Source organism: Lynx rufus, unplaced genomic scaffold (assembly GCF_022079265.1).
Source record: "Lynx rufus isolate CCGP_SWC_20201006 ecotype Redwood Valley unplaced genomic scaffold, mLynRuf1.p SCAF_11, whole genome shotgun sequence".
Taxonomy (NCBI): Eukaryota; Metazoa; Chordata; class Mammalia; order Carnivora; family Felidae; genus Lynx; species Lynx rufus.
The window spans coordinates 15,053,424-15,077,112 of NW_025814825.1; the positions used below are offsets into that span (position 1 = coordinate 15,053,424).

The 23,689-nt window shown below is 38.7% G+C and overlaps 2 protein-coding genes across 4 annotated transcripts in view; one reads left to right on the forward strand and one right to left on the reverse strand.

The window, feature by feature from the left end:
* Positions 1–6,104: 6,104 nt before the first annotated feature.
* Positions 6,105–23,307, forward strand: NUDT13 (nudix hydrolase 13). Its single transcript, XM_047072950.1, has 9 exons — positions 6,105–6,166; positions 11,129–11,220; positions 14,469–14,608; positions 16,358–16,492; positions 17,309–17,415; positions 19,412–19,537; positions 19,702–19,813; positions 20,883–21,037; positions 22,248–23,307. The coding sequence occupies exons 2-9, from the start codon at positions 11,138–11,140 to the stop codon at positions 22,440–22,442; spliced, it is 1,053 nt and encodes a 350-aa protein (XP_046928906.1). The 5' UTR covers positions 6,105–6,166; positions 11,129–11,137; the 3' UTR covers positions 22,443–23,307.
* ECD (ecdysoneless cell cycle regulator) overlaps positions 22,150–23,689 on the reverse strand; it is a 32,081-nt gene continuing 30,541 nt past the window's right edge. For all 3 annotated transcript variants that reach the window (XM_047072944.1, XM_047072945.1, XM_047072947.1), the window contains one exon: positions 22,150–22,313. In XM_047072944.1, the coding sequence (XP_046928900.1) occupies positions 22,288–22,313 (26 nt within the window). In that variant the 3' untranslated portion in view covers positions 22,150–22,287. The remainder of the gene's footprint in view (positions 22,314–23,689) is intronic.

Sequence of the window (23,689 nt, forward strand, 5' to 3'; positions counted from 1 at the left end):
CTGTATTAGCTTGTTAGCAAATGAGAGGCACATGGAGCAGAGCCACCATACCCACATTGTCCTAGCCAAGACCAGTTTAGATTATTAGTGTACCACCCCTAAATAGGTAGACCATTTTAATGGTCTAATTAGCCATGGTCTAAATAGCCAAGACCATTTTAGATTATTAGTGTACCACCCCTAAATAGGTAAATGAGCCTAACCAAGATCAGCACAATCACCTAAACAACCACTCCAGGTATGTGAGTAAAAACTTGTAAGCTTCTGTGATTTTATGATTTTTTTTAATGAAGCATTATTGTTATAGCAGATAACTGATAAAACTACCTCCCAAGCTTCCATTGTAATGTAGGAATAAAGAGAGTAAATCAGGCGGAAATCTCTAAATTCTTTTCATCCAACACTGAAAACATAATATGTATCTGGATAATATTTATGTTATAAAATGTTAGAGATTTAGGGATATCTCCAACTGAGGCCTTGAAAAGTAAAATAATCACCAAATTAAGTAACAGAAAAAATTACATTTGCTTTGGTAATATAATCACACACAATATCACTTTGTCTAATACTTAGAACCTCTCTAGATATTGGGGTAAAGATGAAACTACACAAGACACAAGAGAAGTGAAAGTTATCCAATGATAGTTGTAACTCATTACTGAAAGCCTTTTGCTAGATCTTTTACCTGATAATGAAACTGGTAATTTTTTATTAATTTCTGCCAATTTTTTTAAAAATATGATTTATTGTCAAGTTGGCTAACATACAGTGTATACAGTGTGCTCTTGGTTTTGGGGGTAGATTCCCATGATTCATCGCTTATATATAACATCCAGTGCTCATCCCAACAAGTGCCCTCCTCAATGCCCATCCCCCATTTTCCCCTCTCCCCCACAACCCCCCATCAACCCTCAGTTTGTTCTCTGTATTTAAGAGTTTCTTATGGTTTGCCTCCTCCCTCTCTGTTTGTAAATATTTTTTCCCCTTCCCTTCCTTCATGGTCTTCTGTTAAGTTTCTCAAGTTCCACATATGAGTGAAAACACATGATATCTGTCTTTCTCTGCCTGACTTATATCACTTAGCATAATACCCTCCAGTTCCACCCACGTTGCTGCAAATGGCATAATTTCATTCTTTCTCATTGCCAAGTAGTATTCCATTGTATATATAAACCCATCTTCTTTATCCATTCATCAGCTGATGGACATTTAGGCTCTTTTCATAATTTGACTATTGTTGAAAGTGCTGCTATAAACACTGAGGTACATGTGCCCCTATGAATCACCACTCCTGTATCCTTTGGATAAATTCCTAGTAGTGCTATTGCTGGGTCATAGGGTAGTTCTATTTTTAATATTTTGAGGAACCTCCACACTGTTTTCCAGAGTGGCTGCACCAGTTTGCATTCCCACCAACAGTGCAAGAGGATTCACATTTCTCCACATCCTCGCCAGCATCTGTTGTTTCCTGAGTTGTTAATTTTGGCCACCCTGACTGGTTGTGAGGTGGTTTCTCAATGTGGTTTTGATTTGTATTTCCTTGATGATGAGTGATGTTGAGCATCTTTTCATGTGTCTGTTGGCCATCTGGACGTCTTCCTTAGAAAAGTGTCTATTCGTGTCTTCTGCCCATCTCTTCACTGGATTATTTGTTTTTTGGGTGTGGAGTTTGATAAGTTCTTTATAGATTTTGGATACTAACCCTTTATCTGATATGTCATTTAGTTCTGCCAATTTTCTTTTTGTTGTTGCTGTTGTTTATCTATTATTGAGAGACAGAGAAAGACAAAGCATGAGCATGGGAGGTGCAGAGAAAGGAGGAGACACAGAATCTGAAGCAGGCTGCAGGCTCTAAGCTGTCAGCACAGAGCCCGACGCAGAGCTTGAACTCACAAACCGCAAGATCATGACCTGAGTTGAAGTTGGACACTTAACCGACTGAGCCACCCAGGCGCCTCTAGTTCTGCCAATTTTCTGATGGAACTGTTAGTGACTACAGTGAAATGATCCACAGGTAGTCATTTGAAAAGGCGGTTGGAGAGCAAAAGCAAAGAGAGTTAAGAGTTCAATTAACAGGAAATAGAAACCCAGTCAAATGACTGCATTATGCTAACAAAATCATGTATTCAAATTAATTGTTAACTTGGTATGCCCTAATTGTTCTGTTTTATCTTGTCTTTCAGCTGAGTATGGTCTCGGTTCCATTCACTGCTGTGTGTTAAGTATCATTCCATATTTGGGAGATAGAGGAGAAGAAAACCTATTGCATTTTGCTCTTGAAGAGAAGCACAAGGACTTCCCGCTGCTTATGGCACCATGAGCTATGCAGAGAGGACTTTTTGAAAGTGGTTTATTATTTAAAGGACCCTGATGTAAACCCCTTTCCCACCCATTTGCTGAGATCTTTTTCTTGTCCCATGTGAAATGATACACTATCCAACCATAAACCTACTTACAGAATGAAGTTGTAATTTCTCTCCCAAGTTTGCTCAGGTACACCTTACATCCCATTGTCTATTCCTATAAGTGGCCAAAGACTGAGTAAATGGGCTGTTGTCTCACATGCTTGCATGCTCACCCACTTTCTCTCTCTCTCTCTCTCACACACACACATATACATGAATAATTAATTTTTGATGGCAGAGACAGTATGTTATTCACCACTGTAACCTCAATTCTAGTATGATGCTTAGCATATGACAGGTTTTCGATAAATAACTGTTCAATGAATTAATAAACACTTATCTTTAAATACATTGTTACTTTCACCACCAAAAGCTAGACTGGGATTCAACCACTTGAGGCTCAGTTTTTGCTCTTAAAACAGTATTAATTTATTACATGGTTAAACATTGCCATTGATTTAAACTAAAGCATGTCAGGGCTGTCTGGGTGGGTCAGTTGGTTAAGCATCCAACTTCGGCTCAGGTCATGATCTTACGGTACATGGGTTCGTGGATTCAAGCCCCACATCTGGCGCTGTGCTGACAGCTGGGAGCCTGGAACCTGCAGCCTGCTTCGGATTCTGTCTCCCTCTCTTTCTGCCCCACCCTTGCTTGTGCTCTCTCTCTCAAAAATGCATATACGTTAAAAAAATTAAAATAAAATAAAATAAACTTAAGCATGTCTGAGGAAAGATAATTTTTACCTTATCATCATGACCTAACAACATTCTAAGGATTATAGTTATTTATAGCATACTTGCTGTATTTACTAACCATGCACTGTGATTGTTTAACACAATTAATGATTTGATTGAATATTTTTAACAGCTTTATTGAGCTATAATTCAAATAACATGTAACTTACTCATTTAAAGTGATCTTTAGGGGTGCCTGGGTAGCTCAGTTGGTTAAGCGTCCGACGTCAGCTCAGGTCATGATCTCACAGTTCATGGGGTTGAGCGCCGCACTGGGCTCTGTGCTGACAGCTCAGAGCCTGGAGCCTGCTTCACATTCTGTATCCCTCTCTCTCTGCCCCTCCACCACTTGTGCACTGTCTCTGTCTCAAAAATAAATAAACTTTTAAAAATTAAAATAAATGAATAAATGAATGAATGAATGAATGAATGATCTTTAGTTCTTAGGTTCACAGAATTGTGCAACCATCACCACAATCAATTTTACATTTTTATCACTCCAAAGCAACTCCAAACCTCTGTTCCCACTAGCAGTCACTCTTCATTCTCTTTTTCTAACTTTTTGAATCCTGTTTTATTGTCTGTAAAGTGCAAATAATAATAATACATATCTCATAGACTGTGAGGATTAATGATAATATATGAAACACTTTACATGGTACCTGGAACACAGTAAATGCCCAGTTAATCTTGACTATGTGTCTTAGTCCATTTGGTCTGCTACAACAAAATTCCACAGACTGGGTAGCTTATAAACAACAGAAATTTATTTCCCACAATTCTGGAGCTTGGAAGTCCAAGATCAGGGTGCCAGCATGGTTGGGCTCTGGTGAAGGCCCTCCTCTAAGTTGCAGACTGCCGACTTCTCACATGGTGAAAGGAGCAAGGGAGTGCTCTTGGGCCTCTTTTATAAGGGCATTAATCCCATTCATGAAAGCTCCACTCTCATGACCCAATCATCTCCCAAAGATCTCACCTTGTAATAGTATTACATTGGGTATTATTATTTCAACATATGAATTTTGAGGGAACACATTCAGACCATAGCACTATTTTTCTTATGTAGCACTTAACACTTAATTGCTCAAAAATATAGTTATTTTGATTTTTTAAAAATTATTAGAGGGGCTCACTCAGTTAAGCAATGGACTCTTGATTTCAGCTCAGGTCATGATCTCACTTGTTAGATCAAGCCCCCTGTTGGGCTCCTTGCTGACAGCATGGAGCCGGCTTGGGATTCTCTCTGCCCCCACCTCTCTCTGCCCCTTCCCATCTCGCATGCTCACATGCTCACACACATGCACTCACACTCTCAAAATAAATAAACTTTACAAAATACAAAATAAAAAATTATTAGATCCCTAAGTTTCCCTAAGCGTGCTTCCCCATCTCTTTGGAACTTATTGACTTTATAATCTTATATCCTTCAAATTTTCTGTGCCTTCCTTAAGGACAATGAATCAGCCTGATAAAAAGCTTGCGTTCATGTATTAATGAAAAGGTCCAAAAGAAACGGCTGGTCAACCAGTTACCATTCTTGCTTCCCATGTAACTGAGTTACACATTAACAATGACATTCAGGATTTAATAACTCTTATCCCCTACAGTCTAATCTCCACACACAGAGTAATTCCTTTGAAATGTAAATCAGATCATCTCACTCAATTGAGATCTTGCTCAAATTTTTCTGTAACATCCCATCCATCCCAGAGTAAAAACTGAAAGCATTACAATGGCTCTACAAAAATTGTTAAGACTTGTGAAGCCCTACGTGATTTGGTACTTGGCTACTCTTTGACCTCATCTCTGACCATCATGCTTTGTCTTGGGCTTTCCTTGGATCTGCCGGTTACACTTCCTCCCCAGGATCTTTGCATCTGCTGATTTTTTTCTGTCCACAGATCTCTTCTCACAGATTTCCACCTGGCTTCCTTCCTCAACTCCTTCACTATCTTTGCTCAAATGAGGCTCGCCATCGCCATCCTATAAAAAATAGCAAAATCCTCCCTCCTCTTATCGTGCTTTATTTTTCTCCTTAGCACTTATAACCACCTGACACATTGTATATATACTTGTTTGTTTCTTCCTTCAGAATGTAAGTTCCAGGAGGACAGAAATTTTCATGTCTTTTCCCCCTGCTATATCTGATCCTAATAATAGTCCTAGGTACATTTGGTATTCATTAAATACATGGTAAATGAAGGGACTTCAAAACTGTCATCTATAAGCAAGGAACTTTAGGAGTAAGTAGAGAAAAGAGCAGAACCAAAGTAGTTCTGCTGGAGGACTGCTTTCAGACAGATGGAATCCTACCTTGGTTGATCAAGGGATGCATTTTAACATAAGCTGCCACACATCTAGACACAGGTCCTTTTAAATTGCAGAATTTCATGAAATGTTACAGCTAGTTCTAAAGTGGGTAGACAGAGACAGAAATAAAGATACAGAAAGATTGAAAGTTATCTGATTTCCTGCCTCAACACTCCTTCCCTCCCCCACAACAAATATGCTTTCTGTGTATTAGGATGGGTTTGACTATCATTTTGTTATTCAAAATTGAATCTAATGCTAGTTTATAGTCTCCAAAGACACAGTTTTCCAGATAATGAATTTTGAAGATCTTAGATCATGCTTTTGACAATCATGGTTAACTTTGCAGTTGGAGTGGGTAGCAGCACAATTGTGGATTAAGCAATTCCCAGAGTGCATCTCTAGGTGGATTCTGAGGAGTGAGGCAAAAGCATGCTTACAACTAGTTAGCATGAAAATAGAACTACGTTTCCCAGAGTGCATCTCTAGGTGGATTCTGGGGAGTGAGGCAAAATCATGTTTACAATTACAGCTAGCATGAAAACAGAACTACATTTCCCAGAGTACATCTCTGGGGGATTCTGGGAAGTGTGGCAGAGGCAGCCATGGTCCCTGTGGGGAAGGGAAGCCCTACTTCCCAGGAACATTAGAAGTTTCCTGGTTTCTGCTGATTCTTGAGGCCTAGGAAGGTGCCCTCCCCCAACAGAATTCAGAGTGAGTACAGTAGAACAGAAAACTGTTGAGATTCCAAGTGCAGGAGGGATTTTATGGGGAGACATAATCAAAACTTGAAAAAAGCTCTCGGTCACAGCATTTTGTAATTTTAGCTTAGTCTCCCTTACTTCTTGAAGAAACCAGGGAATGACCACAGTTTTACCTGGTAACTGAAGCTAATATTTTTCTGATACTTTCTTGGAGAGTCATTTAAAAATGGAATTTGCTAACTTCTTTGCATCGTGCCTGGATTATATTTGAATTAAGGGAGGAAACAGTGTTTAAAAAGCAAACCATAAAGCTACTTAGTGAGACCTTGAAATCTGTATCCTCAGTTTTGCATATTTCCTCATTCTATTGAGGTCCACAGTAATGAATAGACAGACTGTCTGAAAAGGGCTCTCTCAAACACTACCAAACTTCCTTGTAGATGTACCACAGAGATTCGAGATGGGCTTTTTCTTCATGTTGTAGTGCTTTATAAAGTAATCTTTCTTCAGTTAAGATGAACAGGATGAGAAATGTGGGAATTATTTATTACAGGAGGTTGAGAGAAATTGTTAATCTTAACAGTCTTACCTCCTCATTGAATAGTTGTTGGTAAAAAATAATATTCTTTCATCTGTATTAGTCTTTGTACTTTTTAAAAACATGAATGTTAAAAGTGAATGTTAAAAAGTGCTTTCCCATGTATTTTGCATCAAAACGTGGGTTTTGGAGCCATGTAGCCCTGGGTTTGAAATTACCGCTTTTTAAACTGTGATTTCAGATTGGTTAAACCTTCATCTTCCTCACTTGTAAAATAGGATAAATTCATTTATTCATTCATTCATTCACATGTATTGTGTTTTACACTGTGGTAGGACAGTGCTAGATGCTATAGATAGGGAAAGATACAATCCCAACCCTTAAGGATTTTGCAGTCTAACGGACCTGAGAATTAGTATGTGAAAACTTGATGGTTGTAATACACTTTAGATCCATTTTCTCTCCTTCCTTCCCTTGTGAGAAGTGAGACAGACACCAAGTTTGGACAAGCTAGGTAACAGCCCCAGGTCACAAATTCAGTTAGTAGGGAGCCTGGAATAAAAGTCCAGAGTCTCTTCAATGCTGACTTCCCTGTTCCTCCCTCAGTCTGGAGATACGCACAGGCACTGTAAACAAAATGAAAGGCAGGCCTCAGTTTATCATCTAAGGCAAAATAACAGTGCTAGTATTTTCTTCCAAAACTCATTTAGTGAATAGTGAGCTTTTATCCCTAGCTTGCCATCAGGAATAAAATATGATTGTAATTGCCAATTCAAAGAAAAACAGCTATTCTCTTTGTAATGTGGCATTTGAGTGGCTGGATGTGAGGATCGTAGCAGGTTTACCAGTTGTTTTTCACCGTGTTTACTAAAGGTGAGCCCTTGAGCCAACACACATTGAATAAAACATCATACCTTAAGATCCCTAAAAGAGTAAACAAATCACAAACCATTTAGAAAAAAAGCAACAAAGTTTCCCTGCATTAGATTTCTAAATAGTATGGAGCTATGAGAAATTACATTTTCATCCTAAAAGTAATTCATATATCCTCCTTATGGTTAAAAGAACCTCTTTTTTTCTACAGAGGTTCAGTCTTAATGACTGGGCCCACAGAGAAGAGCAGTACATATAGCAGTTGGTTCCTATAGTGTGTTCCTGTGATCACATTATGGAAAATGCTATCAATGTACTATAAATATTCTAAAAACTAGAATGGTTGAAATGCTAGTGTAAAACCACAGTAAATAAATGAGCATGGGACATCAAACAATTTGAAAAGGGAAACCGGAACTATTAAATCTCAAAACACTCCCAAACTCTATAGGTAATCGAAGAGATATAACATGAAAGTCCCCCCACCCTCGCTTTTTTTTTTTTTTAAAGTAAATACTACTGAATCTTGTAAGTGTGGCAATGTGTAGAAAGAGCCATAGGATTTTAAACTAAATTTTGTCCCAGTAATTCTACTTTGGGAAAATTAAAAGAAGTAACCTGAAAATATGCACACAAGTATTTAGTGGTATCTTATTTCTGGTAATTTAAAATAAAAAATCAGGGGAAAGTTTAGCAAAATAAGGATGAGTCTACCTGAATGTAGTATTATGTAGTTGAAAAATTATATAGCTTATACGAAAACATAGAAAATTCCTTATGACATGTTTTATGAAGGCAAGTTGAAAACAGCATGTCCTCAGATTACAAATATGTAGACATTACATGTGTAAAAAGATTAGAAAATGCATATTAAATTATGTTATATTTATGTGGTGATACTATGGATGCTCTCACAATTCTGTTTTCTAGATGTCCTATAATGTAGTTATGTTAACTTTATAATTTAAATGAGCTATTTAAAAGAGAAATAGAGCTGATTTTTAAGGAAATCATTTTTTCTTCTTTGACTTTTAAATAATCTCTTACTGCTCTCTATACTGTTTTTATATAAGACATGTATAAAAAATATACAAGGGACCATTTAGAAAAGGAATTAGACTTAATCTTTATCTATTAGATTTATGGCCTCACCAATGAAGGTACAATTCTCAGTTAAAATAAGTCTGGTTTTCCTCTTGATTGTTAGTATGTTTTCAAACCTACATTAAGAAATTGACTATGTTTTTTACAAGCTCTGTGACCATCATCCCATGAGTCAGCTGACCACGATAATCTACAACTAGCTAAAGTTAATTTAGTAACAAAAACTAGGCAAAACATCAGGAAGCCAGTGGGCCACACAGATTAGTTGGTATAGCTACAACCAAACAGCTCTTGGCTCTCAGGATTCAAGGAATTCACCAGAGGAAATCCTTTTGGTTCCCAGGGAATGTGGTAAGGTACTCCTAAGAACACTGGCTTGGAACTAGCCTCAGTATGCAGTGAGTCTCAGGAACGACTACTTATTACCTTTATTTTATTGAAAAGGAGTATGTACAAATGGTTAGAATTTTTTTTTTTTTTAAGTACAGCAGTGTATAAGTAAATGTCAAAATTATAAGTACCCTTTTCAGTCCTTCTTTCCATCCCATTCTTCCAAATTAGTCACCTGTTAGCAATAGCGATTTGGTATGTTCACTTCTAGTCACCTTAAGATATGTTTACTGGTATGCATATGTCTTTTTCTTTATAAATTAGATCATGGTAAACCAACCAAATATTATCTGCTTTTTTTACTTAATCATATGTTCTGAATATCTTTCCCTGTTACTATATATGTACATTTCCACTGTTATTTTCTATTTATTTTTAAGAGCTGTATATTATTCCCTTTTAGTACACTTTTCAGTTAACATTCTGGTACATATCCTTTCCTTCTTAGGATAAATTTCTAGAAGTAAAAATTGCTAGGTAAAAGGGATGTTTATTTAGCATTTTGATAGATATTCCCAAATTCCCCCCCCCTCAAAATATTTACATTCTCAGAGTTTGTACATGAGACATACATATATATATGACATGTACATATATGAGAAATGTAAATACATTTCTTCTAGCATATCACACAAGTCTTTGGGTTATTAAAATAGGGATTATGCTTTTAATACTCTCCCAGAATGCTTTGTAACCCATATATCACATGTTGTTTTCTGGGAAAGCTGTGTTTGTTTTCTCTCTCCTGCTAGAGTCCCTTGACAGCAGGTTTTTCATCTGGTACATTTCTGTGTTCCTTAAAGGACCTTGCCTAAAGTCAGCTTTCAATAAACACTCTTTGTTGAATGTCGTTTGCTAAATATATTTTACCCTTGGCTAGGACATAGATTTAGCCAAAACTGTCCAAGGATTAGTCATCAGTGATTCACAATTATGCAACCAAGAAGTAAGCCTAAACTCAGCGATTTGTTTAGTGTTAAAGCTTGCTTCCCTTGGGCACAGTTAAAAGGGTGGTTGGTTATTTAACTGTACTGATTTTCTCGTTTCAGTGGAACTCCTTGACTTTTATTGCCAATGTGAAATGTACTTTTCATGGGGAATAAAATACTTATTGATAAACGATTTAAAAGGAATCACCTTCTGCAGAATGGATTCATAAGATACAGAATTTTTTTTTCTCTCACAGTGAGATTCAAAAAATAGAAAATATCTTGAATTCATGTAGATTTGCATAGCTGCCTTTTGAAATATTTTCCTAATGGCCATGATTTTATATTTTTCTTATCTATAGGATTCCTCTTACTTCATTCTTGGAGGGACTGGTTTTCATATATCCTGAGAAACTTTAGCTCCATTACTCTGGAGACACTCCCAGGCTTACCTGTGTATTAGAGTAATGCTAGCTGCTGTAACAAACTTCAAAAATTCAGTAGCTTAATATGGTAGAAGTTTATTTCTCCCTCACAAATAGTCCAGAGTGGTGTGGTGGAGGGGGGTTTGTGGTTGGCAGGTGGCTTTTCTCTGTGTTGTGATTCAAGGATACAGCTTCTCCGTCTAATGACTGCCATTCTGGAGTCCTCTAAGTAGGAAGAAAGAGGATGGAGAAGGCATACCCACGTCTTAACTGCTTCAGCCTAGAAAAGATATACATCACTTCCACTCACATTCCATGTTAAGACCTACTTTTGGCCCTGCTTAGATACAGGAGAGGAGAGAAACGTAGATCTTGGCTTAGCAACTATGTTCTAACAACAAATCCGCAATATGGAAGGAGGAGCATATATTTTTTTATGGATAGTTAGTGGATTCTCACAATAACCTATTAGGTAGGCAGAACAGGTTTCAATTTTGTGGATTAGAAGAGGTACTGAAAAGTTGAAATCCCACAGCTAGTTAGTGGTAGAAATGCAATTTAGAAAAGCCAGATCATCTGACTTCTATTCAGTTTCTCTTTCCTTAATATTAAAAAGTAATCCTATCCTGGCTTAAAGTGTAACCCTCTTGGTGATTCATTACTTTAAATTGCATACTATGACTTTTTTTTTTTTAACTCCTCTTTTCTCTAAGGACCTGACAATGTCCCTGTATTGTGGAATTGCTTGCAGGAGAAAATCTTTTTGGTCCTATAGGCTGCTGTCAACTTATGTCACTAAGAGCCGGTGAGTTGTGACCAACCTGAGCTCTGATTATTCTCTTTGGCCCATTACATTATAAAATATAAATATCTCAGAATCCTATATTAAGGAGAATTAAGGATGCATGATTAAGATTTACATATGGGGTTCCTGGGTGGCTCAGTTGGCTAAGCTCAGTTGGCTCAGGTCATGATCTCACAGTTGGTAAGATTGAGAGGCTTTGGGCTCTGTGTTGACAGCACAGAGCCTGCTTGGGATTCTCTCTGTCCCTCTCATGCACACGTGTTCTCTCTCTCTCTCTCAAAATAAACAAACAAATAAAAAGATTTACATATAAGGATGTTCATTGCAAATTATTTATAATTGGAAACATTCTAAATAAATAAATTTCCAATAATATCTAAAATATCTGACATACTTAAATATTTAGTTCTATTAAGATAAGAACTTTGTCTTTCCTGCTATGGTACCCCTAGTGCATAAAACAATACCTGGGTACAGAGTAGGCACCGAAGGATTGTTGAATGGATGAATGAACAGTAAGGGACAAATTAATTGAATTATGGTATGCCCATATGATAGAATGAAAAACTATACTGAGTGATAGTTCATGAAGCTTCCTGAAAATAAGGTGATAACTCTAATCCCCTCAACCCCTAAGAAAGAACTAAACTACCAGTGAAAGATAGACCAGGAAAAAAAACCCCCAAAAACCTATACCAGTATAGGTAGATGGTAAAGGACTTTTTTTGTCACGGCTTGGGCAAATTTGAAATCCATGAATCTGAAATCACTGTCCTGCTCTCATAGTTTTGGGGTTTAAATTTGCACCATCTGTGTGGTATGGATCCCAAACCCAACCTAAAAAAAGAATGTAAGTAGTAGTCCTAGACTTATAATACCCCTGGGCACCTTGCAGAAGCAAATATAAAATTCCTCTGAAGAGATACAGTCCTAACCAAGGCTTCCTACATAAAAAGCTCTGTCAGACAGGAATGCCCAGTCCAAAATTTAAAGACCCCTAAGCATACACTCTGACATAAGCAGGAGAAAACAAAATTGCAGCCCTTATTTTAGATACTGTTGGGCATTTAGGTTATTTGCAGTTCTCAGGCTGGGACTTTGAGAGCAATAATTGAATTATTGAACAATTATTGAATAGTCTAAAAAATGACTATGTTAAAGTGACTTAAAAATGAGTAAAAAATCCTGAATGAAATTCTTTCAATAAGGAACATGGTGTGAAAAAATGTTAAAGAAAAAAAGGCTACAAATTAGTTGGTATGGTTCTGAATACACCTACATTCATATAGATACACAATAAATAGTTCGAAGAATTCCCAGGTGTAAAGAGCGATCATCTCTGAATGGTGAGATTCTTGATGATTTCCCTTTTTTGAACAAATTGTTAACTATATTTACTGATTTTTACTGATGACTTTTTATTTTTATAAATAGGAAAAAAAAACACTTTAAGACTGATAATCTTAGTGTTGTTTCCATGCTATTATAACTAAGGGAGGAAAATGAATTTTTAAAATTAGTGTTCCTGATCAAGAAGAAAAACGTAAGGATCTTTTTGGATCTCAGTTCCAGTTCCAGTGAGGCCTCGAGTTTAAGAACTTAACCTGGGTGTTTTTGTAGGTGTTTTGTTTTATAGGGTCATTAGGGCAAAGCACAGGTTGTACCACTCTTACTGTTCTCTTAGGAAGGCAGCAGTGTTTGTTCTATTGTTTATATTTGGTAACTTCTGAGTGGCACATGTCTCTCCTTTGACATGCATTAAGTCTTTGCCCCAGGAAGCCGCAGTCACTTTTAAAAGGTTTAAAAATACCATGAGGATTAAGATCTCAGGTTTCTTTGGTCTTGTGTTTATAAAGAGCTCATTGTAACTCCCTTTATCATACAGTCAAAAATAGGTTCTGGGGCGCCTGGGTGGCTCAGTGGGTTGGAGCATCAGACTTCCACCCAGGTCATGATCCCTTGGTTTCTGAGTTCAAGCCCCACGTTGGGCTCTGTGCTGACAGCTCAGAGCCTGGAGCCTGCATTGGATTCTGTGTGTCCTCTCTCTGCCCCTCCCCTGCTCACACTCCCTCTCTCTCTCAAAAATAAACATTTCTTAAAAATTAAAAAAAAAAAGTTTCCTAAAGAGACCACTGAGGCACATTTATCATTTTGCTTTGCAGTTCCATGTTGAGCTAACACTATTGATGTTACAAAAGCTCCCAGATCCTACAGAAAATAACCATAAACTGTGTTGCCCACTTAAGTGACAAAATCTGACATAAGTCTGAGTCTCTTTGGGGGCTTTTAACAGGCAAGAATGGTTATCCCTAAGGCTCTAGAAGGAGAATCCCACATTCAGTACCCCTTGAGTCATGTGGACCCTGACCTGATCTCCAAGGCTCTTGACTTAGGTCATCTTTAATGAAGGTGCTTGGAAAGCCTAGAACTGGATCAAATACTATTTCTTTTAGAGAAACTAATGATAGGATGTTGTCTTTTCTGTATTTGTATTTTGGCTATTGAAAATATTACACTTATTAAGTTAAGTGTAGGTCAAGCATGGGCATCATTTTCCCATTAGTGGTCTCTTCCATAGAAATAAGGAGCTAATGGTGTCCACGGGGGTGGTGGGGTGGGTGGGGACTAGATGTTTGAAGCTACAATGGATTGAAGATAAAATCTGGTCTTTATCATCCCTAGACTGAATGAGAGTTACTTAAGTTATACTGTTTGCTCTTTGTCTGCAATAATAAAGTCTGCTCCCATCTCTAGGTATTCTGTGGTTGATGTTTTATCACTGTACTTGTTTTTCTTTCACTCCACTGCATGTAAATTCTTGCCTCACAGCGTAATATTGGCAAAGTACCTTGAGGTTCAATTCAGTAAATATTTATTACCCTTGAAGTTCAATTCAATAAATATTTATTGAATTGAGCCATTCAATATGCTAATTACTGGAGATACAGAACTAAGGCTGACCCTGTCCTGAAGGAGATCATAGTTTTTCAGGGGAGACAGACAAATTAACAAATGGTATAATAGGAGTGCAACCACAGAAGTATGGGCAAATGTGTATAGAAGCACAAAGGAAGGAATGAAATGATTGCCTGCAGCCAACTGAAACCCTTTTCAGAGCAATTTAGGATATAATATAAATAAAAGGAAATAACTATGGTAGGAGAGGGATGCAGGGACAGAGTTCTAAAAGGTGAATGTTGTATAAGTAGGTGTGGTTTTGTAATGCTTTGATTATTTCCAAAATACAGGTATTTATTTGAACTGAAGGAAGATGATGATGCATGTAAAAAAGCCCAGCAGACAGGAGCATTTTACCTCTTTCATAGCCTGGCTCCTTTGCTTCAGAAATCAGAACATCAATACCAGGCCCCCAAGCATAGCCTACTAGGTAAGCCCAAAGAGGACCTGTAGAATAGACCAGCCTGTGGCCATTAAGCAGAATTCCATCCATATCAAATCCCTGAGAAAGGATCTTTTGACCTGAGAGTCCAGATTTTTCAAACTGTTTCTGCCAGTTAGTAGCGTACAAACCTGAGCTGTCCAGATATTATATGGTGATGGTGTGAACCAGTACTGCCTTAAACAAGGGGTTAGCGAGACTGCCGTCCAAATTGGAACCCACCGCTTGTTTTGTAATGTAAATATTTATTGGAACACAGTCATGCTCATTCATTTACATGTTGTCTGTGACTGTTTTGGCACTACAATGGCAGAGCAGTTGTGACAGGGACCACATGGCTCGCAAAGCCTAAAATATTTTGCCAAACCCTGCCTTAGGCCAGTGATTTCCAGCCTCCATGGAGTTGCACACTGTTCTACTGTTTAAGATCTGCGTCAGGACTTCATTTCTTCTAGAAGGGTCAAAATAAGGGGTGCCTCAGTGGCTCAGTCAGTTAACTGTTCAACTCTTGCTTTTGGCTCAGGTCATGATCTCACAGTTCGTGAGTTCAAGCCCCACATTGGGCTCTGTGCTGACAGTGCAGAACCTGCTTAGGATTGTCTGTTTCTCTCTGTTTCTGCCCCTCCTCGACTCTTCTCTCTCAAAATAAATAAATTTTATTTAAAAAAAAATTTTTAACGTTTATTTATTTTTTGGGACAGAGAGAGACAGAGCATGAACGGGGGAGGGGCAGAGAGAGAGAGGGAGACACAGAATCGGAAGCAGGCTCCAGGCTCTGAGCCATCAGCCCAGAGCCTGACGCGGCGCTCGAACTCACGGACTGCGAGATCGTGACCTGAGCTGAAGTCGGACGCTTAACCGACTGAGCCACCCAGGCGCCCCACAAAATAAATAAATTTTAAAAAATTTTAGAAGGGTCTACGGCCATACCATCCTGAACGTGCCCGATCTCCTCTAAAAAATTTTAGAAGGGTCAAAATTAAAAGTGATTTAAAATTAATTTGTTTTGAGAACTCTTTTAGGGTATGTAACTAGGCATACCTAAGCCATTGGGATTTTGCATTCAAGGTACTCTCAGTTTTACATGATATCACTATATACTGACTTCTAAATACAAACAAAGCCAGTGAATTTCCTCCATGGGTCAGATATTGGAGTATTTGGATAGTTTCTAGCAGTGCGGAAGAGTATAAGGATGCCATCAGAAGGCAATGTTATGTTGTATTATGAACAAATAAATATAAGTCCTTCATGCAGAGGAGGACAGGTTTTCTCTCTAGGCATCATTTGTCTTATACAGACTGGGATCTCAGATGAATCGTCTATCCTAGTCCATACAAGCAGCATAATCTGGAGACTAAATCATATTTAACTGATTTGTTCTCTTCCATTTTAAGCATGACACATTTTTTTTCCCAGTGTCATACTACATTAACTATTGTGTATTTTTTTAACTAGGGGATATGCTCCTTTCATGATACATTCATGAGAGTCCAGTGTTACACAGTAAGAATTCCTTCTTTAGTCTAAACACTTTAGGTGGCTGATGAGAAGGTGGAGGCCTAGAGAGGTTAAGTGATTAGACCAAGATGACATTGCTAATTAGCTGCAGGACAGTGACTAGAAGCAGGTATATCTACTTCAAACTGAAGTAGAGGATTTCCTATGAGTCTAATATGGCTGTGGTGATTTAATTAAAACCTTTGTTTTTCTCCCTTCTCCCTTTCTGTTTCTTAGAGTTGGAAAGGCTCCTAGCTAAGTTTGGACAGGACACACAAAGAATAGAAGATTCTGTGCTGATTGGATGCTCTGAACAGCATGAAGCATGGTTTGCTCTGGATCTAGGTCTAAATAGCTCCTCTTCCATAAATGGTATAGAACATTCTTCCTAATGGGCACTTCCCAGTGGTGCTCAGACTTTGGGGTTTCAACATAGTAGCAAAATTTCAAAGAAAATTTTGAGAACACCAAAAGGTTATTAACTTTGTATTTTTTTAAGTTAGGATATAAAAAATCCTACCATCTACTATCATTATCATTTAAAGAAAGTAAAGAACATTTTAATACCTTCTCAGGTGGTAGGTACACCGATGTTTATTGTATTATTCTCAGTACCTTGATACATTTTATATTTCTTAACCATTTCATAAGCAATGTTTTAAAATTAATGACATTGTTCTTATCTCAAGTGGGAAGAAATATGTTACCATGCAGTAGCTCAGGGTCTTCAGACCTACATTTGGGAACCAGGTTGGTATAGGTTCATGGCTCCTATTAGGCTTTCCTTCTCTCTTTCAGGGTCTAGGTGTAAATGTAATGATGCTGGAATGAGGTGCAGATAGAAGCCTAGACATTCCATTTTACCTCTTTTTCAGGGATAGCATGTGGCTAGTGCAAGTATTTTACTCTGAAGAGGATCTTGAGAAATACTATGCTCTAATTTTTCTCAAATTTGCATGAACATAAGAATCACCTAATGCTTATTAAAAAATACAGATTTCTGGCCCTCACTCCCTTGCTGTTCAGAATCTCCAGGTAGAGGCTTAAGAACCTATACATTTTTTATTTTCCCTAGTTAAGTCTTATTAGGTGAGTTTGGGAAACACTGTTCTAACAGGTATCCTTGAGAGGGGCCCCAAGGCAAATTTCGGCATTTGTTTCATTTCATTCTCATTTCTCCTTTTCTAGCTTCCTTACAGAAACCAGAAATGGAGACAGAGCTCAAGGGGTCTTTCATGGAGCTGAGGAAGGCTCTCTTTCAGCTGAATACAAAGGATGCCTCCTTGCTATCCACGGTAGATTCTGACTTCTCAGTTCTGTAGAAAATTTAGTAAAGCAGTGTTGATGGTGAATACATGCATGCATATTCAAGGCTAGAATGACATTTGATTTCCTCCTGTGCAGAGAGATCATAGTCCTTCCTACAAACCTTGGCTGGACAATGTGCTGTAGGAAGAGTGCTTATTCTTCTTCCTTTTGTCCTTATTTTTGGCAGGACCATTTTCTCCTATAGCAGTCTGATTATCAGCCTCATGATATTTTTAATGACCCACAGCATAATATATACATCATCATGTTACTCCTATGAGAAATTACTTTGTATTGCTTTAATGACATCCTCATAGCTTTGGATTTCACTTGCTGAAGTACTTTTGGTTTTTCATTTAATTTTTTTTCTGCAAATATATATTTTTTAATGTTTATTTTTTGAGAGAGAGAGAGAGAGAGAGTGAGCAGGGGGAGGGACAGAGAGAGAAGGGGACAGAGGATCCAAAGTGGGCCCTGCACTGACAGCAGCAAGCCTGTTGCGGGGCTTAAACTCATGAACTGTGAGATCATGACCTGAGCCAAAGTCCAACTTTCAACCAACTGAGCCACCCAGACACCCCTGCAAATATGTTTAATGCACTTAGATTACACAGAGGAAGAGGAGCAAGAAAGAAACAACATCTAGGTGAGTCGCCCAAAAATTCTTACAGATGTCCCAGGCTGGCTGCAGCCCCCAGGAACCAAGTCACTATTGACATTAGAAATTAATATAAAATTTTACGGAAGTCTGCTCATTGCAGCATTCAGGTACTTGTACAAAGGGAGGGCTCCCTACAGGGCTTGTAACAGGAACCCAGGTACCTCACCTGGCATGGAGAACCTAGAAGCCAGAGAGAAAAGACAATTGGATTAAAAAAAAAAAAAATACGGTCAAGAGAGTTCTCTACTGGTCTGCTCCATAGAGTACCAACCTTCAGGTTTTTTCTGTGCTCTCAACTCCATCTCAAAACTCAGTCCCAAGGCTCTTGTGTTTACTTTTAAAAATGCTCAAGCCCTTTAGACTCTTCCCCAAGGCTTCCTAGTCCCTTCCCTAAAGCCTTGCCTTTGGAACAGGAAGAGAAGGGCAAGAAATTGTTCATTTAATTTAAAAAGACACCTCTAAACATTTTTATTTGCAAACAAATTCCACTTTTATTGGGAGCAGTACATGTTGAGGTAATGTCTTATTTTAAGTTGGGTCATTCATTACAATACTTTATATATTATATGTACTTTAAATAATTCATAATACATTTAAAATATACTTTCTTTTATTCATATTAGATGCTAGAGGAATATGTTCAGACAGTTTTCCTTGTTTTTAAAGTTTAAATGGTTGGGTGACTGGGTGGCACAGTTAAGCATCTGACTTCAGCTCAGTTCATGATCTCATGGTTTGTGAGTTCGAGTCCTGCCTTTAGGTGAGCATGAGCCCCACTTCCGGCGAGCTCAAGCCCCATATTGGGTGAGCCCCGCTTCTCTCTCCCTCTCTCTCTGCCCCTCGTGGGATTCTCTTTCTCCCTCTCTTTCTCTTGTTCTTTGCTTGCTTACACCCTCTCTCTCTCTCTCTCAAAAAAAAAAAAAAAAAAAAAAGAAAAAAAGAAACCAAACAAAAAAAGTAAGTTTAAACAGTTAATAACCATTTAAAGTAGGTGAGCTGGAGGTGCCTGGGTGGCTCAGTCGGTTAAGCGTCTGACTCCTGATTTTGGCTTAGGTCACAATCTCACAATTTGCGATTCGTAAGACTGAGCCCCAAGTGGGGCTCTGTGCTGACAGCGTGGAGCCTGCTTGGGATTCTCTCTCCCTCTCTGCCCTTCCCCTGCTCGCACTCTCTCTCTCTCTCTCAAAATAAATAAACATTACAAAAATAATAAAGTAGGTAGGCTTTTCCCTTTGACTTGCTCTAAATACTAGGCCCAGGACTATTATAGGTGAGCTCCATATTCTCTCCAAATGAAACCAAGCCCATCTTTGTATTCCTAGGCTCAGGCTCTTCTCCGTTGGCATGACGGTCATCAGTTCTGTAGCAGAAGTGGGCAGCCCACCAAGAAGAATATGGCTGGCAGCAAGCGTGTATGCCCTTCCAATAAGATTATCTATTATCCACAGGTAAGCACTACTTTAAAAGGACAGTAATCCAAGAAGGCTATGCACTACTCTGTTCTGGGGACAAAAGCCTGTACAATTCAAAGGCTCTCCTTAGTTATCCAATCCTTCATCCCATTAATAGGCTCCAAAGCCCTACTGTCGAAGTTTCTATCCCCTTTTCCTAGATGGCTCCTGTGGTGATCACTCTGGTGTCAGATGGGACTCGATGCCTGCTTGCCCGCCAGAGTTCCTTTCCCAAGGGAATGTATTCTGCCTTGGCAGGTTTTTGTGATATAGGTAAGGAGTTTAGGGCATATACAGATGACTGGAGGACACAAAAGCTTAATAATAGTAGGTATTTCTTTGCCTTGTTGCCACAGTGCTTGGAGCATTAAGCACCCTCTTCCCTATGATGTCAAGAAAACTGCCTTCTTTGGCACTTGTGTGGTTCAGTTGGCTGAGCATCTGACTCTTGATTTCAGCTCAGGTCATGGTCCTAAGGCCAATGAGATGTCAGGCTCTTTGCTGAGCATGGAGCCTGCTTAAGATTCTTTCTCTCTGGAGTGCCTGGGTGCTCAGTCAGTTCAGTGTCTAACTCTCAATTTCGGCTCAGGTCACAATTTCACCGTTTGTGAGACTGAGCTCCGTATCGGGCTCTGGATTGACAGTGCAGAGCCTGCTTGGGATTATTTCTCTCCCTCTCTCTCTGTGTCTCCCCTTCTCATGCTCTCTCTCTTCCTCTGTCTCAAAAATAAGCAAATATTAAAAAAAAAAAAATAACTGCCTCTGGCATTATAATTTTTCAATATTAGGCAAATTTTCAAGCATACAGCATAGCTGAAAGAATTCTACAGTTAACACTTATCCATACACTTACCACCTAAATCCCATAATTTTTTTCTTCATTTACTTTATCACATATCTATCTATTCTATCCATCCACCAATCCGCTTTATTCTTTGATGCATAGTTTGCAGACATTAGTACACTTCTCCCTAAATATTTCAGCATGCATTGTATTAACTAGAATTCAGCATTTACAGGTTGTTTTTTCTCAGTCTGTTGGGGTAAAATTTGCAAATGGTGAAAGGTGGCATTAAAATTTTATTAAGGCTGAGGTCAGCAGTAGCTTCTCCCACTGCCACTCTTATTTTGCATTACAACTAACCAAATGACTAGTGTAAGTATTGCAGTTCAGCCTCCAGCCCCAGACTTGATTCCCACTGTTACAGAGACTCGGGATTTAGGGCTCTCCCAAGAATACTTCATTGAAACTTTGGAGCCAGTTTCCGCTCCTTTCACAAATGGGCATCTGTATCACCCTTCCCGCTGCAGGGCTGTCCTGAATTAATCTGAGTGCTTATAGGTGAAAGTCTGGAAGAGGCTGTCCGAAGAGAAGTTGCAGAAGAGGTGGGATTGGAGGTGGAAAGACTGCAGTACTCTGCATCCCAGCACTGGCCCTTTCCTAATAGCTCACTCATGATTGCTTGTCATGCAACTGTGAAATCAGGGCAGACAGAGGTAAGTTCTGATGCTTCCCTTCTGCTGTTTATTTCCTTTGCTTCACTCAAGTTGGTTAGTAGGCATGTGTGTTATCCAGCATTGTCTACATTATACAAAGGATGTGTAACATATGATTTGGTCCCTTGAAGAATTTGCAATCTTATAAAGGAAACAATCTCCGTGAAAATTCAGAGCACCAACATAATCACCATTTTTCCTTATTTGTGTCTCAGTCATGAGACAGTTTGTTTTTCATCATCAGGACTTAACAGAGCATCTTGCACAGAGAAGGAACACAATAAATATATCAATCAAATTGAATGATGGATTTCAGGATGGGTCTTACTGTTCAAGTCTGTTAGGATGTTGGGGACTAATTATATAAAATACTAGGAACTTCTGGTAGAAAGGGATTTAGATGTTGCCTTACCCGGCCTCATCTTGCTTTTCGGTAGCATGCCTTGACAGAGGGCATTGTGGGCACAGGTTCCTACCTGTGTGTTTCGGTTTGCATAGAATTCGTAATATCTCATCTGTCTCAGCTTCCTGTGGGGGGAATTTGCGTTGCAAAGAAGATACTACGCTTTTGATTATCACTAATTATCCCTTATCTTTTATTTTTTTTTATTTTTTTATTTTTTTTAAATTTTTTTTTTTTCAACGTTTATTTATTTTTGGGACAGAGAGAGACAGAGCATGAACGGGGGAGGGGCAGAGAGAGAGGGAGACACAGAATCGGAAACAGGCTCCAGGCTCTGAGCCATCAGCCCAGAGCCTGACGCGGGGCTCAAACTCACGGACCGCGAGATCGTGACCTGGCTGAAGTCGGACGCTTAACCGACTGCGCCACCCAGGCGCCCCTATCCCTTATCTTTTAAAGAAGAGTAATTTAATGTTTTTAAATAGAAAGTTATATAATCAATAGGGGCACAAAGAAAAACAAACATTATTTATATACTACACCTCACTGTTAACCACTCTTCAGTATTTCAGTATTTGTGCTCCCAGGATTTTTAAGATGAACTTTTTTCTTTTTCACTATTTACAAAAATATATTTAACTCTCACCTTTTAATTATGCCTCTCTTGCTTCTGTGCAATATCTAAAACTCCCAGCCTATAGATCCCAGGTATTGCTCAGTTCCGGAAACATCTTCTCACGTTTGGCTAGAGTATTCTAAATTTTATAGCTCCTAACCTTACATCTTGTTTTTCTTTATGTCTTTTAGATCCAGGTGAACTTGAGAGAACTAGAAGCAGCTGGCTGGTTCAGTCATGATGAGGTGGCCACAGCCCTGAGGAGAAATAATCCATACACTCAGCAACAGAATGGGACATTCTGGTTGCCCCCCAAGTTAGCCATTGCCCACCAACTGATTAAGGAGTGGGTAGAAAAGCCAAACTGTTCTACCCTGCCTGCTTAACTCAGGTTGAGACATCTAGATCCTTTCTCAGTATCTTGGAGGGGCATAAGAGAGATCAGTTGATAAAGGGGAGGTGATAAAAGGCCATCTCCAGGACAACTTCATAATAAGGCAGAGTAGAAGGTAATCCTACAGTGGGCTGCCTCTAACAGCAGTGTTAAGGAAGTTCTTCTTCAAAGGCAATCAAAAATGCCAAACTGATAAGATGATGATTGTCAAAATCAGAGGGAAAGTTGAAGCATTAGTTTGGATATAGGCCTTTGTTCAGCAATTTTCATTGAGGCCTTGGAAGCAAACATCTCTTCAGCAGGTATCTTGTTAATGCTGGATTTATACTAACTGCCAAAATGTGCCTGATAGAATTTTATCTTACTATTGAAAGTATACAGCAAACCTCAACCCACTCCTGACTTTTCATCCTCACAGAATTAAGAAAAGTAGCACAACCCGGGATTTAAATAAAAGTCATATTTAAGTCATCTGAAGGGATGAGGAAAGTGGGAGCCAAGGTCTTCCTCAGGGTACTCTGTAATAAATCAGATGCAGTGATGTTTTGCTGAGGTAACTGCACCCCAGTGGGGTTTATGATAGTTAAGTCTTTTGCAGTTAACTTGCTCAACTTGTGACCCAAGGAAAAGATGATCACTTTGCCATGTCTGACTTCCTAAATGCACAACAGTCACTGCCATTTGCATACCCAGTTAAGTGTTGTAACTTCACTTAAGGGATTAGTGAGGATGAACCATTTCTTGAGCTTTATCAGATAAACTAATGTAGGATTTCTCATCATTCATGTGTCATTCTACACCTCATCATAGAAGAGAAGAATTTATCTGGAGCAAATAAAGTAAATTTCCACACCTTTGTTCAGATGCATTTTTCTGTCTTACGAAGTGAGGAAATTATAGAAAGTGAGAATTTGGGACAGGGGATAGGGAGGGAGAAAAGCAATCTGTTAGTGTGATAAACATTTAAGTCCAGGTTCCAAATGTGGAAGAAATGAAGCGATGTACAGAAGAAATACAGTTAGAGGTCTGTTTGAAAAGAGGAATGGCCGGGAAAGAGAGTTGTATCTTGGGATGATTTCAGGTACTAATTTATGATAAAAGACACAAGTGCCAGAGACCCTAACATTATTCACACATCAAAGTCTACAGGACTAAGCAAAAGAGATTCTAGAATTAGACAAGATGAAGCACTGAATTTCCCTCTGATCCCAAAAGGTCATTGCTTTCGCCATTGCCAGC